General features: G+C 32.8%; 2 protein-coding genes across 2 annotated transcripts; both read right to left on the reverse strand.

Annotated features, from left to right (window-relative positions):
* Nucleotides 1-1,451: 1,451 nt before the first annotated feature.
* Nucleotides 1,452-3,117, reverse strand: LOC125208232 (uncharacterized). The gene is made up of 2 exons (XM_048107813.2): nt 2,658-3,117; nt 1,452-1,743 (listed from the first exon to the last, which is right to left on the reverse strand). The coding sequence occupies exons 1-2, from the start codon at nt 2,933-2,935 to the stop codon at nt 1,704-1,706; spliced, it is 318 nt and encodes a 105-aa protein (XP_047963770.1). The 5' UTR covers nt 2,936-3,117; the 3' UTR covers nt 1,452-1,703.
* Nucleotides 3,118-5,885: 2,768 nt separating this feature from the next.
* On the reverse strand, nt 5,886-8,837 carry LOC125203673 (transcription factor BHLH094-like). The gene is made up of 6 exons (XM_048102075.2): nt 8,287-8,837; nt 7,747-7,938; nt 7,537-7,602; nt 6,832-6,900; nt 6,605-6,670; nt 5,886-6,376 (listed from the first exon to the last, which is right to left on the reverse strand). The coding sequence occupies exons 1-6, from the start codon at nt 8,554-8,556 to the stop codon at nt 6,248-6,250; spliced, it is 792 nt and encodes a 263-aa protein (XP_047958032.1). The 5' UTR covers nt 8,557-8,837; the 3' UTR covers nt 5,886-6,247.
* Nucleotides 8,838-17,943: the final 9,106 nt, after the last annotated feature.

The following is a 17,943-nucleotide window of genomic DNA, read 5'->3' on the forward strand; positions in this document are numbered from 1 at the left end:
GAAACAACAAAGATTTCACCTTTACAATCTGCAAAATAAGAAACCATCAGAAATTAATGAATTAATGAAAAAAAATAAAAACGAAACAATACTAAAACAGAAACAATGAAACAACAAAGATTTCACCTCTATAATCTGCAAAACAAAAAATCATCAGCATTTAAAGAAGGATTAAAAGAAAATAAAAAGAATAAAAGACATATAAAAGCAACAATAAGGGAATAGAGAGAGAAATAAGAACTGCAGCAAGAGTATTGTTTGCAATGACAACTGATATTTATAGAGAAGTTTCTATTATGAAGGTGGGAAAACCGCCCTTTTCTTTGGGGGGAAAACCCTCTCTTTTTTTGGGGGGGAAAACCCACCCTTTTTTTTATCGGAAAAACTCGATTTCAAAGTGTAAAAAAAATTAGCCTTTGATGTGATATAATTAGATTTAAAAATCAGTAAAATGCTCTTGACCATAGGATTTAATGCAAGAAGTGTGTACTGTCAATGAAACTATTGGTTAATATATGGGAGTGTGTGTGGGCAGTTGGCATTACTAAAATTCCCCCCAAATTGCAAATTTGAAAATAGGGGGGAATTCCCTTTGATTTCCCCTAAAAAAAAACCGAGCTTTTATTGATAGTATAGATATGTAATGGTATTTATCTTTTTATTTTGATTTTTTATAACCGGATAATTTTTTGTAAATCATTCTTGAGTTCACAAAAATAATTGCCACATAGTTATGCCAGTAATTGTAATAAGATTTTTTCGTTTAATAGATATTCATGTGATAGGGTGATGTTCAAATGAGGAAAAATTTACGATGGATACCTAGGCACCAAAGACGAGCGTGGAAGAGAGTGAAATAGAACAAGATATTATAAGCTCCCAAGCAGTGGGACAATACTCAATTAATCATGTCAAGATAGAGTCTGCGGTTTGAGACGAGTTTGGAGAATCTGAAATAACTTTAGCAATTTCGAAAGGACTAAAGCCTGATGACCAATACAGCACAAAAGAATCTGATGAAAAAGACTAACCCCAACAAATCAAGCTACTTTAATTGGTGGATTCGCTTTATGTACTTATTTTAAACACTTGCCGATTATAATTTTCATTAAAGTAATTAACTAAAATTGATTAAAGGAAAATTCTTATATCCGAGCTTTCCTTTTGATTAAATTCTGATTCCATACTTCAGTTTTATTTTTGTTTCAGAATAATGAGCCGTTGTATCTACAGTGCATGGTAGCTGCTACATGTAATATTATATCTTTCTTAATTTTAAGTGCACATTTTTGTAATGATATACTACTATAAAGTAGACTAACAAGGATATTAATTAGTACTACTTCATTAATTAGAATATAATTGTGATAAATTATTCTCAATTATAATATTGTGTTGGAAATTGCCTAGAGTCAAATAAATATTAACAATAGAAATAATAAAAATCAAGCTCGGTAAAAAACAACCTTCTTACATGCATTCGCGAAAATTTGCATAATCATCATTAGAGAAATCTACAATTACACCAACACTGTAAAATTCAGGACAAATAAATGCTCTAAAACAAACTTAGCCCACATATATAAACTTAATTCTGTAAATAAAACTCAAATATTTCCTACCTAATTGAAACAAAAACAAAATTTAATCCAAACGAGCTCGATTTTTTTTTTAAGTTCCTGAGATTTATTTAACCTTCAGCCTTAAGCATGGCCTGGTGGTCGATGAGATTTTCCAGCTCCTCTGTTATTGCAAAGAAAGTCTAATTAAATTTGTTATGTTAGAACAAAAACATTTAAAAACAATTCATGAGGAGGATAATAATGATAATATTCACATGTAAATCTAATTAAGTTTTCTTGCATTTAACTTGGTTATGAAGTTCAAAAGAAATTAAATAAAAAATACTCCATATGCTAATGCATATGATGAGTGTCTATATCGAATTATAACGCTATACTACATTCTCTTATAAAGCCATATTGTACTTAATTTTGGGAAAGTGTTTAGCCTAAAAATAAAGGAGGGAGTAAAAAAGAGAGCAAAAAAAAGGCAACATTAAAAGTTTGAATTTACCCTCAAAAGTGAGAGAAATTAAAAACACAAATGTTTGTATAAAGTGATGATAATGTTAGTAAGCTTTTCTTTTTCGTCTGCTTTATTTTCTACTATATAACTAATTAGATGACAAAACAAAGTACACATTTTTTTTTCTCTATCATAACCTCGAAAATTGCTATAGGGCATGCCAGCTCCACCTTTTTAGAGATAGTACGTTGCCAAAATTGAGTTGCATATAATAAATTAAATTACTAACTAACTTTGGTAGTTAAGTTATATACTACTACCTCCGTCCCTGAAAATTTGATACAGTTTACTATTTTGGTTCGTCCCTTAAAATTTGATACACTTCACTTTTACCATTTTTAGTAGTGGACCCCATATTCCACTAACTCATTCCTACACACATTTTATTATAAAACTAATACTTTAAAAGTAGGATCCACATCCCACCAACTTTTTCAACTCACTTTCCATTACATTTCTTAAAACCCGTGTCGGGTCAAAGTGTAGCAAATTTTGGGGGACGGAGGTAGTAACAGTAATTGATTTTGGAAATATAACAATATTTGATGCAGAATTGATTATGAACAAACCTGTTATGGATGGGGTCAGGACCATTAGGAACTCTCCTTTTGCTCATGTAGTTAAGCTCCAACTTTGAAAGATTCCTATGCTTCTTTTTCACCACATTCATAGCTTCAACAAACTCATTCTTCGTATTTCCAGAAGCTTCTTTTTTTATAACTAGCATCCCGAAAGCCCTAATTCTTGGTTCGTGGTGGCGATGATGATGATTAGCCTCAATGATCAAGAATCGAAGAAATCCGAGTAAAAGAACTAATCGAAGACTGGCTTTCAAGAACTCCCTCATCTCCAGTTTCAAACTGTAGGAGAAGAAAATGTGTGAGAATTAATGGAAAATAAGAAGGAATGATTGGAGATGTAAGAATGTGTAGGAGATGATGAAAGGAGAAGGTGTTTTTGTTTGGGGTTTGAAGTGCATGGCTAGGGTGGTTTGGTTTCTTTATAGGCTGGAGTGCTTCTGTTTGCTTTATTGATTCTAGAGAGAGAATGTGAGTTTTGAAAATTAATGAGGATTCTAATCTTATCTTTGTAAATTTCACCCTTAATAATGCCTAATGGCATTAAATTTGTAGGTATGATATGGCGAAGTTATTAATTAATTACTACTACAAACGTAGCCTTTTTGGAAAATGTTAAATGTAGCAAAAACAATTAATGTCCATTCAATGAAGAAGTGACAATTTTATTTTAATTTTAATATTCTCTTTCGTTAGTTATTTTAATTTTAATTTTTATTTTAATATTCTCTTTCGTGTCTCACAATGAGTAAGAGAGAAGAGCTTGCTTTATTTTGTGTACTGACGGCTTGTTTGAAGGCTGAGGCTCTCTTTTCTTTTTCCCTTTTTATAAAGATCTTGACTGAACATACAAACATACCAATCTTCAATTAAAAAGAGCATAATCTCATTAATAAATAAATGCAGAAACAAGCTCAAATTAATTAAGGATATGAAACTCGTTGATCCTTGATCAAATTTAAGATTTTTAAATGACTACTGTAGAGAATAATTGCAGTACAAGATATGATTAACAACTTTAGAGTTTCTTGTGGCCATGGACCCATGGTCCACCTCTCTATACAAGAACCACTCTTAGTTGGAAAATGGTCATTTGATCATCTGAAATTAATGGACAACAGAATATATTGGAAAGTGACAAAAATTAATCTGGATTCTTTGCTGCAGACAAAAGATGGTTTTATCATATATGTATATATATATACACCAAGTTAACCAGAAATTAAACAAATCTGGGTGTCCGAGAATCAAATACTACTAATACTTTGTACTGTATAACTGTAACGGCTTCATTTGCAAGTTTAACGACGCTATTAAAAAAGTTAATAATTTGGCATCTTAGTTATTCAGTATTTTAACTTCGTATTAACGATACATGTCAAATCAAATCTATAAAAGGATAATCAAATTATACATGGTCTCGAAAGTAGGTACGTGTAAGCAAATCGATTATCAATCTAGAAAGAATAATTATGTGTAAGTAATTGGCCTAAAATCTGAGTAATTAACAAATGGGGTTGAAAGAATCAAAACGTAAAGTCTTGTCGTCTTTACATATTCGTACAAGTGTGATTACTGTCCAAATTTCCCATGATTCTGTTGTTACTAAAGAAGAATAATTCGGACATATATTTGAAAGTGAGGAATCTGAGGCTGTTGATTTTACTGTGTAAGAAAATAGCATGGATTTTGGAGGATGCTTAACTTTGTCGCACAAGCTTCTGTGTTTGCCAATTGGATAAGTTCAAGTACACTTTTTGAAAGAATATAATTCTGGCATAAGGTATCTCTCTAAAAAAAAAAATACTACAACTTATGATGGATGACACGAGTTTTAATGGTTTCTTCATGAATATGTAAACTAAGGGTTTGTTCGATTTGCAAGATTATGTTATAGTATGATTAAATATGTGTTATGTTTGGTTCATGAGATTGAATCTCACAACTTAATTTTAGATAGATAATTATATAGTCACCCTCTTAAATTAAAATAATCTCACAACTTAATTATAGATAGAGATGAGCATACTATAATGAGTCATAGCATTGGAACCGTAACTAATAGGGTTATTTTGGCTAGCTAATAATGTGGCAGAGAGAAAATGGTACTAGAATCCTCAACCAAAGACACAATTAGGTATGTGAATATAAAGGATAGAGAGAGAATGGAAGGGAAGGGTGAAATGAGTGATCCTCCTATGAAGCATTCCTCTATCTTTGGGAATCAATCTTGGAGCCAAGAATATAGCAAAGAATATCATCATATCACTGTGTCCTAATTCTTGACTAGAACAATATATTTTTATCATATCAAACATGCACCTTGTTTCATTTTGGCAAGATACAAACCTTTTTTTTTGTTTTCATGTCCCATCTTTCTGGTTGATCCATGGAGGAAAACGCGTCACCTCGACGTATCAGAAGGGCGGACAGGTACGACCGGGTGGGCACGTTGGAGGTGGAGGATCAAGCTCATACAACAACCTCAACAGAATCTGAGCTTCGAACCTTGTTCCATGATCTCAACATGCAGATGCAGTCTGCATGCAATGTCATAGATTGGGATCGCATATTCATGACAGCCTTAGCCACAATCTCATTAGTATTGGTTGTGTTTGCATTCTTCCCTTACCTTCAAACTCAGATTGTGACAGACCAGGAATTCCAGCATCTCTTTGTCCTGAAATCTTTAACGATCTCCGAGTTTCAGGCTGCCCCGGATAGGGTGACCGGGAAATGTGATGTTAGGTTCAACATCAGCAATCTTGGTGAGAGAAGCATCTACCACGAGACGTCTGTGATGTCGATTTTCTTGGACCATGAGCTGCTGTGGGTGTCTAGGACGGGCGACTTCTTCATAAGTGTTGGTGATTACATGTTGTTTAATGTCACCATAAACACGACCGCAATCTCTGTCCCTGCCTCCTTCGTCCCAACGGCTCTCATGGAGAGCCGCTCGTTTCATAAGCCCCTTCTGTTCAAGATCAAGTATGATGGGATGGTCCGGGAGGGCCTGGCTGCGTGGTACGAGGAGAGGACTCATGTGTATGTGGTTTGTGGTTGGGTTGAGATGCAGTTCATCAATGAAACCACCATTAGGGGAGGGCCAGCAAATTGCACTTTAGAAAATAGTTAGGAATTTTTTTTGTGTTTTTGCTTCCTAGATTGCAGGAAGTATAAAAAGCAGAGAAACAGATGGTGTGTGCATGTTTCTGGATATATATGTAACTTATTTTTATTCAACGAAACAATAGACTATGTCACACCCCAGTTTTTAATGGCAATGACAGATAAATACAACAAGAAGAATTTCAAAGTTGGGAACAGGGCATTTTACAATATCATTGATACTCTGTGAAATATGAATCTTCCCTGCCTGACAGAAAAGGGGAGGAGCTCTTCTATAGGAGACCGACGTCGGGCATGGATTGTTAGGATACAATCTTCAGTAGCAACGCGCTTAAACACATCTACACCTGATTATACGAACTGAGATATATCAGATTTAAGAAAATATGTATACTTCTGCAGTCTCTGAGGAAGAAGCACAGCTTTTCAATGCTCTTATTCATGGAGAGTTCTCATGATGATCGTTCAAAACCGCCACCAATCTGCATGTGCAGCCATTCTGGTGAAGAACCCCTACCGTATTCCCTCGTATTTTGAGAAACATATGCCATGCCAGAACTATCAAACGATTGCTGAGAGAACTGTCCAATGAAAACAGGTAAAATTGTCATCTCACACCATAGACATTTCTGTATTCGGTGACGGTAAAACATGCAAAGATATTGTACTGACAATTAGGCATATTCTCTGTATCAACCATTATTTCTGAAACGTTTTCCAGGGAGGATCAGTCATCTTTCAGAATAAATGTTATAGAAATGAAGTTGATATATTTTCAAGAAAGTAGGTGATTTGTTTGAAGCACTTACATCTTTTGAAGGGTATCCATCAATGCCCACTCTTGCATTGACTGCTTCAAGCTTCATTGACAGAAACTGTGACATATAATGATTAATTAGATAATATTCCAAGTGGACCGGTCACGGTATGCGGTACAGCACAAAAAGATCACGCAGACCCCCACGGCCCCCTCCCACCACCACCACTCATCACACTGCCCACACAAGAAGGAATCGAGAGAGAGACAGCAATCTACCTCAACCTGGCGTTGTAATGATTGGATATAGTTAATAATCTCATCGAGCACTAGTGCTTTGCCTATAACCTGAAACCATAAATAAAATACTGTCATATACTACAAGTTTTTTATAAAAGAAAAAATAAATATCAAATTTCAGGATGATTTGCCCATAAAACAGAAAAAAAATATGAGAAAATACATATTGAATGCTGAACTATATACACGACAGAAATCAACAAATAGTCACATAACAATCAAAATGAGAGATTGAATAGATTAATCGATAAAAGAAAGAATACATAAGTCAGCACCAAACTCTTAAGACTAAGGCACGGAGATGGTTAATAGCTGAAGACAACACTAATTTGTTGAAAAAAATAGTATAGATCATTGAGCATCAAGTAGCGTAAGTAACTTATTCGGCAAAAAGAGAATAGCAATGGAAGAGTCCGATATATAAAGAGATGCAGCTGCAGGAATTATGCATAAATATTAGTATCTGTCATATTAAAAGCTTTCCGGTACAAGCTTCAACAATGATCAAAGCCCTCAGCATCTGTTTACTAAGCCTAATTCCTTGAAAGCTGAGAAACCTCTTTGCTAACATATCTAGTAGTATATATTTCAATGTAATTAACAAGAAAAAGAATAGGCTTGTGTAAGGGAAACTAATTTCTATGAGAGAATGGAGTCCAACAGTTATTGGTACGGAGTACTTACTTTATTACAGCCAGGAACTAAATCTTGAAGAATTCTCATCCTCTCACTAATCTTTTCTCTCCTAGCCTGCAAACAAGATGGTGAAAATAAGAAAAGCAACTTAGTTACCATTCATCATCTACTACTTATTCATCAAGGCTAACAAACCAACATGTAGACTTATTTTGTCCTTCCCCGAAACCTCAAAAAGATTAAAAGAAACACATTTACCCTTTCAGCTAAACTGTGGCTGTCAGTAGCTTGACCTCTTCTTGCTCGTACATGGATGTAGTCTTGCTTTGATGGATCAGCTGGCTTTGCAAGTGCTTCTGACGCCTTAGTCGAGTTCCCTTCCCCTTCGGTTTTAGTTTCACGAGCACCATTAGATCCAACGGCCTTCATTCTCTTCTTATCTGCTTCACACTGCTCCATTCCAACAACAATTTACCAACTTATAACTTCAACAAAATGAAATTAATATCTCCCTATACACTTTTCACACTATTAATCTCCAACAATCAAATCACGCATAAAATTGTACATCCCTCCACACCCACAGAAACACATACTATATATAAAATTCCTTATGAAGCAGATCATACAAGGTTAATCACAATACAATCAACTGTTCAGGCTGGCAAACAGCATTATCCCACACATTGAATTTGAATAACAACACAATTATCAATATCCAAACCAATAATTGTAAAAATGAATTTGATATTAATCACCAAAATTAAGTGAATTTGTGACTTAAAAAAAGAGATTTACCATAACATTGGTGTTGTTATTATTGGTAGTATTATTGCTGTTGCCATTGCTGTTGCTAGTGGAAGCTCCTCCCTTGAGAGAATCATCATCTTCGCGGCGCTTCCTGGAATTGGGATTTGGCGGACTATGATTCGATCTCTGGTCCATGAGCATCGGATCCAAGCCCAATCCATACGACGTCGCAGCGGCATTCATCTGAAAACCCGGCCAGATCTCGGCGAAGTTATAAGCCCCGCCTTCATTCATCATAGCCGCCCCTTGTGGATCCATTGAATCGAATTGCGGCGATCACCGGAGCATGAATGTATAGACACAGAAAGGGGTGTGTGTTTTGTAAATTGTAAGTATGTATAGATGGGAATGGAAGGAGAAATAGAGTGGATCTTCTTTCCTTTCCTTGAATGAGTGCAGCAGATTGTTGGGAGAGAAGTGTAGCCAGTAGCGTACAATGGCTACTAGCAGTAGTGATTCTCAAATCTAGAGAGAGAGAGAGAGAGTGAGGAGACCTTGGGAGTTGAAAAGAAGTGACTTTGAGTGAGCTTTCCTCGGAGCCTCCAGCGCTTCATGTCTTTAAGCCTCACTTGCTTTTCTACTCTACAACCGGCTCACCTGCACCTGCCGCTAACTATTTACTGTACTTTTATTTTTTCTATTTATTAATTTTCCATTCTATTCGGATTCTCTAATTTCTTTTTTTTTTTCATTATAATACGTTGCAAATAATGATTGCAAAATGCCACTATAGTGAGATTATGCGACGTTGAGTGTTAGTTTTACCGAATTAAGTTGTAACACATTTTCACAAACACATTTAGACAAATCGTTGCTTGAAATATTATGCGTCACTAATTGATTAGGATTTAGGATATCCTATGATTTGAGCATCCCTTATAAATTCTACAAATATTGTCTTGGCTATAGATATAACTATAAGCAGCAATAATTGAATAGTTTATGTGTCAAGGATTTTTTAAATCATATGATAATATGGATGAAAAATGTATACTAAATAATAATTATTAATATATATGATGATAGTATAAATTTTTTTAAAAAGGAAATTTTGAGTTAGTTCACGATTATTGTTTCGTTTATTTTTGAAGTTATATACGCCTTAATGAAAATGTAAAAGAGCTTTTAAACAATTCATAGTAGTCTTAATTAATTTCTTTCCAAAATATAATCGATCATGTCACCAAATTCAAGACGTTCGTTTTCGTTGATTAAGTTGAATAATAAATAAAGAATACTAAAGTAGATCTGCAATAAATGCGTTTAAACTTTTATAATTTGGATTATGATTAAGCGTCTATTTGTAGAAAGGTTAGTGATAATGATGGTTTTGGCTTTGGAAATCAGCCTTTTAAGGATAATCCTGAAAGTCTGGATTGATAATGACTACCCCATAATTTATTGGCCCACATGTTTTAGATTGTTTGTTTGATTTTGTACCAAACAAACCACCATAATTATTATTTGCCTTGATTTTTTTTAAATATTAAAACTATTTAACATTTTAAATATAAATAAGAAATACTTTCTCCTAGCATTACATGTATACACATAGGACCACATCCAAATAAGGACATTAAATCATAATTGAAAATCAATAAATTTTAGTTAGAATTAACTAATGTATAGTATAAAATCCACAATAATAATAATGTTTGGAATAAAAGTGTAATTTAATTTATGATAAGATTGCAGTTTCCTATGCTTTCAACTTTTCATCAGTTACTTGATACCTTTGATTTTTTATGAGGATTGCAAATGCCAAGACATGGCCAGATTCAGTTCTCCGAAAATACATTAAATGCACCTTAAGAATTAGAAATATTATTAAATGAGTAATTAATAATCAAGCAGCGAATCAACTTGCAAAGGATTAAAGGAAGCAGCAGCAGAAAATATGTTTTTTATAAGTCCCCAGCTATTTTTATTCATTCTGTATTTCGCATGCTTTATAGGAAAAGGGGGAAAAAATAATGATTCAATTTTTTGCATGTCATTGTATTAGTTTGCAATGAAACGTGTCTCGTGTTGCAATTTCCAGATAATTTGACTATTTTAATTAAATTGATCGTCTTTACTAGAATAAGTCATTAACCAACTTTCCATACTTTAACATATTGTTTGATCATAAGTGCTTATTTCCCCTTTATTTCACTTTCTTCGTTTGTCACAATTTGATTGCAACAAGAAGTTAGATGTGCGTAGTAATCAATCATTATAGTATTTCAATTGGATAAACTGCAATTCTGCTGATAAACTTTTCCTAGGACTCGGGAAATCCTTGATATTTATAGTAACAAAATTATTATTAATGAATTCGACCTTTTCATTTTTTCAAAATAAAAAATGAAAATTATAGCAGTATTATTGGCGAAATAACTGTAATTTATTTCAATTTCATTTTTCTTTCTTTTTTTTTTCGGGCAAGTGGTATTTATTATTTAAGTCCAGTACTACACGCCATAAAGCATGCCTTAAATTCAAGAAATGATCAATAAATTATTTATTAATTTGATGTCATCTTTAACCACTAGGGCGATTTCTGTACCATTAGTACACTTTATATCTAAAAATCATTTTCTAGCTAGTACATTTCTTGGTAAGAAATATTCAAACCAAATTTTTTGATGAACAACTAATTAGTATAGCAGTACAGAAACAGTTTGTAATTAACAAAAATCAATATATAGATAAAAGTAAATATTTTATTCAAAAAATTATTAAAAAAATAATAAATTAACGAAAGAAAACAGAAGCAAATATGCAACATACGTCCTAGCTTTACCGGTCATCTTCGCCTTTGCACGCATTCGGCATTTGTGTAGAAAGTGGTTTGCATGTGTGTAAAACTGAATTAATTCATTTCCCAATCATATCTATGAAGAGACATTTAGATTTCATTGATGACTTAAAGCCAGATTACTCATATAGGCATGATAATAGAAAATGAAGATGTCGATATACATCTTAAATAATAATAATAATAATAATAATAATAATAATAATAATAATCCCACAAAAGACAAAATATTAATTGAGATTAGACAAAATAAAGCAATATGTGTCTAGATGTATACATTCATAATCATAACACCGTATACCAACTCATATAGCAAGCATGCTAGTGACGTACTAACGCATGAGAACGATTGAATTAGCTAGCGATAACCTAATTAATAAATTTCCAATTCCAAGGCAATAATGTTAATGTTAGTATGTGTTAAACCCTTTTTTTGAGAAATATTAAAAATATTTGCTAGTTATATTTGATGCTCAAATTTGTTAAAAAAGGGAAGCATATATTTTTATATTATCAATTAAATAGAATAATAAAAAAGAAATACTCTCGATAAGTTAAACATATAATTGAGAGCGTAGGTAGTGATATTAAATAAAGTTGAAAATCGGTGCCAAAATTAACAATTTGGATTTGGTAACTCCAATATAGCTGCCATGCCAAACTTGGCCTACACATTGTCCAATTTAGTTAGACACCAATCATCGATATAAAGCTCACTGCCTACTTTCTTGGAATTTTTTTATCAGATTCACACCACACCCTCTTCAAATTTTAAATTAATCGATCACTAATTCGGGTTCCAAATAAAATTACAAAGTGCCACAATCCTACTATATAGGGATTATTTATGGAATCATATATAGCCTGTTTTACTTTGATTTTATATTTTATTTTGAATCTCTTCCTATATACATATATATATGTAGTTGTTCTAGAAAACCGCAATCAAGGGTAGGGAAGAATCATAATTGAGAGAAGTTTCTAATTTGAAGTATAAAGTTTCAACATATTTCAACACGTTGAAACATATACTAGGATCTAGGCATATTTGTATTGTGGTGGGAAAAAATGCACAAGAAAGGTATGTAAATCGTGGCTTTTTAACTATACTTTTGTTGTTACGACGGAACAGCAAGCCATGTGATGGATTGATTAAAATGGTAATGTATTTGAGGTATCAATTTACTATCTTTTACAATTGCTAACTCTATCCACAACCTTATCGGAAAACACCAAAACTACTATTAATATTTTTCACTAAAATAATGGTTTAGCAGTAATTCTTGGTTGTTGTATGGTCAAGTGGAATCTAAGATTAAGATGCCATTTCATAGGACTTGCTTTACTTGTTATAAATTCAAGATATTAAACTAATTCTCATAAGAAAATAATGGACAAACAAAAACAACACACATCCTGACGTTATCTGTCAACCTCATCCGCTACAAAGACCTGATAACTAGAAACAGCAGTAAACAAAAAGCATATACTAAAACTCAACAACAACTAAATCATAGTCCTTAAATCATATATAGCCCCACTCGGTAATTTACCCAATTTAACAAAATGTTGCATAAAATCGAGACATGGTTATAGCTAAGACAAATAATCTAATTAATCTTGGCTCGTATCCAACGAGAAATTGCATATAATTAAGAGGAGAATATAAATTGTTTCAAGAAATTATTTAACAAATCTAGTAACGTTTACTTTATAAAATATACATTATAAAATAAATAATTTTAGAGCCATTTCTTTTGACCATACCTATGTCCAACAAACACTATTGAAATGTAAAACAAACTAATAAACGCTCTTTATTTTGAATTGAACGACCTTTCTGAAAATCGAAGTCAATAGGACGAGATGATGGATAAATAAATACTACATGTAAGTATTTAAAGAATTAATCATTTCATGTCCACAGTTAGTTAATCAAAAGCAAGTATTTGTAGCAAGTAGTAATTGTATTATTTAAAGTTGGTAAGTGTAACGCACTACTTGCATATAAATATATGATTCTGACTTAGATCGCAGTGTACGCTGAAATACATAGTTTATTTCACTTTAAACAGGACATGAGTATACTTTAATGTGATTTACTGTATAATTTTAGCTAGTATTAATTAAAAGAAGGCTAGCTGCACAACACCATTAATAAATGCACCCTCCTTATAACAACCTTCACTCCATATAACCAACTTTTATATGAAAGCAATAACTATTTGTAATTTGCAATTAAATAATTAATCAATGTAGATTAAAATTCTCGTTTCTACCCTTGAGGTTGACTTGGTGATAATTTTACATTACAAGGTTTGTTTCTAAATGACTACAACCACCAATTTACTGTATTAATTAGAGTACTAGAAACTCTTACCTTATGTTCATTGATTTTATTCTATTACAGTATAAAATTTTCAGACTAACTATTTGAAGTGGAATGATTACGACCTCTTTGCGTTTAAGTGTGTCATATATACGATTTCACAAGTAAATTTAAGTCTTTCTTGAGAGAATGTGACCTCCTATATAGTAAAGATCAGCTTTTAGGTGCAATTTTACAAATCAATAATAAAATGATTTCTAATTCTTTAGGTGCATTCAATTGGTCAAAAGTTTAAACCAGAACTCCAGAAGTAGTAATTATTTATCAGTAATGAAACCCTAAAATTTGAGGTGTAGAAGTATTGATTACAGACTTACAGTATTTATCAGTAATGAAACCCTAAAATTTGAAGTGTAGAAGCCGTGTTACTCGAAATTAACCACGGCAAGCGGACTTTATTGCACAATTATTGCTCATTAGCAGTAAATAAGAACAGTTTTTATATTTTTATTGTTTCTTTATATTTCATACTCTCTCTATTCTATTAAAAATGAAACCTTTTTGTTTTTGGGTTGTTAGTGCCACTAAAAATGAAACTTTTCCTAAAATGGAAACAACATTCTCTACATTTTCCATGACTCTCTTAATTTATTCTCTCTTTCTTAATTCACAACACAACACTACATAAAATTATGTGCTGAAAAGCAAATATTTCATATTTAATGGAGAAAGGAATAGTTAATTTATAAGTGCATAGTAGGATTCTTAGTCAATGTCAGGTCGTCTCAATATATCGATAAATTAAAGTACTTTTATTTTATGTTATTTGTATGAAATAATATCATTTGTGCATACTGCATAGGTTACACACTGGGATTAGTGTTGCACTAATTGGTTTCTAGTAGTACTACTTTTTATAAATGAAATTGCAGTTATCAAATACGCTTGGAAGAACTGATCCCCTTTTCAGTGGGACAGATGAATGAATATTTTGGGGACGGTGGAGGTTGGAATTTAGTTATAAATTTTCATGGACTTTGATTCCTGCAGGTTTGTTGTCAAAAAGTTGGAAACAATATTTATTTATATAAGTAATTTTCAACTCCAATTAGAGTGAGATTTTTTTTTAAAGATCCAAATATAAATTTATGCATGCTAAGCTAAAACAGACAAAATCAAACTAATGATATGGAGTTTAAATATATTTCTAATAAGTGGTACCAGAGCCAAGTGTGCATAGACGCAAAATGACCAAGGTTAGGATTGAGCTCAAAATTTGTGAGTGGATTGATATCATGGGATGGGTCTTAGAAATCAATGACAAAATCGCTTAGACCTTGTATTCCCCATTTCCCCTCTCATCCTCAATGTGCTTGTTGAGGCTTTTGCTAATTTCCATACTTTTCTTTGTTGGTATTTGGTTGCTATCTATCCATCTTTGTGTATGAGTTTTGAATTCCACTCCATTCCATAGAACTATTATCTTCATTCATTAGTGCTTCTTTTTAAATGTGTGTTGAGGTCAGCTTTTGTTTGTGTGTCTTGTTGCCGGTGAACTATCATATTTATTTTTATTGAATCTTGTTTTTGAATGTTTTGGAGGTCTTAATTTGCTCAATCTCTTGATGTGACCGACTTTTCTTATTTATCCAAAATATGGGTCTTTAACGCCCAAGTATTTTGCTATTCAATCTATAGCTTGATGATTTGTTATTCGTCAAAAAATCACTTGCAAGACGTGTGTTAATTTCTTTTTTTTTTATTCTCCCATATGGATCCAATTTCCAATTTCCAAATGATGTCATGCTGCAAAAAGCCACAAAACCAAAAATATCATCGTCGAGTAAATCATGCACTCTCTTAAAACACACGACATCGACAACACATATACAAAAAAACACAGCTCATTTTTTGGAAATATATATAATACTTATCACATCTCAATATATTGCTTTGAAAATGAGCCTATAAATCAAGCGTGACTTATAAAGATTGTACCTCCAATTGTCCCGTCCCTAAAGCTATTAATCATGAAATGAGATTTACTATGATTAATTAATTTAGGAGATTTGTGAAGGGTCATGTCACGTGATAATTTTATAGTGAAAAAGGTTGATTAGAGATGGGTTGCCAACTCCAATAGAGATAGATTTTGAGATGAAATGAAATTGAAGGACCCCAAAACACAGACATCTACAGCTAAGTCTTAGCACACCCAAATACCCCACAGCTACACTATCAAAGTTTGTAATTAATTTCTCCCTAACTGGACCCTTTTCAGCTCTAATTATTGAAAAGATTGATCAATTGTACATTTTTGCCATGCAAAATTAATTTAAATAGTAGTATGGCACTTCAACATGTTTCAATAGGAACAATTTTGTTGACTGTTGTAATGCCAAAGATATAAGGTATAATACGGAAATTGTCCTACTTGGACCCCTACCCTAGCTGCCGGCTACTAATCATAACCTTTTCTTTTCTTTTCTTTTTTTAAAAATCCATATTCCCACATTATACATGTAAGTGGGCATTAATTGGTAATTATATAATAACGACGTGATGATATTGAGAGATTGAGCCGGTGTCCCTTTTTTTCATTATTGTGATTTGATCAAATTTGGTGAACTTTATTTTGAGGGGGTGAACTTTTTAACTAAAATATTAAATTGGATATTAGTTTTTGATAAGATATGTCCGAAAACATAGTAAATATAAATAAAGAACCAAAAAACTTTAGCAATAATAGCGTAAAAGCTCTTTAAGCACGATAAAAGGTGAGCAATATTCTAAAAAAGCTCAGAAATCTCGCACTGAAAAATAAGATATCAAACTCAAATAAAGACTAAACACCACTAAGTCAATGAATAAAGAAACATGACAAGAAGACTATTTCTATAGAAGTATAGAAGAGCTGAAATTGGAGAACATTAAAGAAGCGCACATAACAAATCTAAACAACAAAGTTGAGAAGGTAACACCACAAAGGAGCAAGGGAACAACAAAGAACATGTTCTTAGCTTCCAGTCCAATTCTCATATAATTCAAATCTCCTCCACCATAATTCCCATCTCCATGTTCATTCTTCCACTCTCCTATCTCCTTCAAAAACTTATTTATCTGAATAGGTACCATAAAAAGTTTTGGTAATAGGTTTTTGAGGCTCTTCTCCCATGTTTGGGCCTCGTTTCTCACTCATCTCTCGAATTTCCAAACTGAAGCACTCAAAGTTTACTATTTAACCCTATAAAAGTTGTTTGTGTCTTCCCACCCAACATGTCATGATTTATATATAATACTATAAATTTAATTATATTTTGGTAGACTTTTACTTTTTTTTCCTGAAATTTCAGAAAATTATACTAGAAGCACATAATATCTTCAAACTATCTTGAAGTAGAGTAAAAACTACAGTAATCCCAAATATTCCTAGAGTTTACAATTATTAATTCAATCTCGGAAGGGTCCATACGTATTAAGCCCATATTTAAGTAAAGGCCCACAATATGTGGCCCAACCCTTGCTTATCACAACTATTCCGACTATTTTATATTACTCCATTTTCTTCTTTAAATTATTTAGTCTATAATAATAGTTCGTCCTCTTTTTCTCATAATACAAAAGGTCTCACTTTGTACCATTTATAGCAATCTAAGTAGTACAATTTGATCTAAAAGGGTCTTTATCATTTTATTAGTGGGACACTGGCCACTGGTGAGTTTTGTAAGGGCATCCACCACGATGGTGGCCCTCTTGGGCATGCCCAAGCCATCATTTCTTGGGCATGCCCAACAAACTTGGCTCTTGCCCTCAAAACTTGGCCACCACAATGGTGGCCCTCCGGGCTACCATTTTTTTTTCTATTTCAACAATTAAAATTGTTTTTATACATTTTTGGTATATTTTAATATTTCTAGAATAAAAATTATATGCATATAATAAGTAAAAAATGCATAATTAAAAAAAATGCATACTTTAAAAATTACTAAAAACATTTGAAATTTTTAGGGTTTAGAATGGAGGAAGATAAAAAAAAATGGAATGAATATAGTATTTATAAATATAATTTTCGAATTTTAAAAAAAAAAAAAAAACAATTCGGTGGGCAGGGCCGCGGCTCTCGGCCCTTGCAGTGGCGGGCCGAGCCGCCTGCCCAAGAGCCTCGGCCCGGCCGAGCGCTCGGCTCTCTCTCGTCCACCCTCCCGAGCCGCGGGCTGCCCTCGCCTCAGTAGTGGGGGGCCGCGGGCTGCCCAAGCCCGGGCCGAGAGCCACGGCTCCCCCACTGTGGATGCTCTAAGGACTACTATCATCACAATAGTAGTAGTATGTCATTTCATTGATGGTAACTTTGGAAAATATAAGATCACATTATATGCACTTAGATAAATATTTGTTTGCTACTAGTTGTTAGATTTAAAAATAATTTTTTTAAATCGTTAAAAAAAACAATCCTAATCGTACTTGGTATTTGATTTTTAAAATTTTTGGATTTTTGATATTAGACTTTGAGATATAC

Source organism: Salvia hispanica, chromosome 6, assembly GCF_029641045.1.
Source record: "Salvia hispanica isolate PSC_SH4W2 chromosome 6, Shi_PSC_v1, whole genome shotgun sequence".
NCBI classification, from domain to species: domain Eukaryota; kingdom Viridiplantae; phylum Streptophyta; class Magnoliopsida; order Lamiales; family Lamiaceae; genus Salvia; species Salvia hispanica.

Bases quoted from the DNA above. Each gene is read 5' to 3' on its own strand.
- LOC125208232 (XM_048107813.2), bottom strand. From the start codon at position 2,935: ATGAGGGAGTTCTTGAAAGCCAGTCTTCGATTAGTTCTTTTACTCGGA. The intron at 1,744-2,657 runs GTTTGTTCATAA...TTGCAATAACAG, and splicing joins CCTGACCCCATCCATAACAG to AGGAGCTGGAAAATCTCATC.
- LOC125203673 (XM_048102075.2), bottom strand. From the start codon at position 8,556: ATGGATCCACAAGGGGCGGCTATGATGAATGAAGGCGGGGCTTATAAC. The intron at 7,939-8,286 runs GTAAATCTCTTT...GGAATGGAGCAG, and splicing joins ATAACAACACCAATGTTATG to TGTGAAGCAGATAAGAAGAG. The intron at 6,671-6,831 runs GTAGATTGCTGT...TATATGTCACAG, and splicing joins CATTACAACGCCAGGTTGAG to TTTCTGTCAATGAAGCTTGA.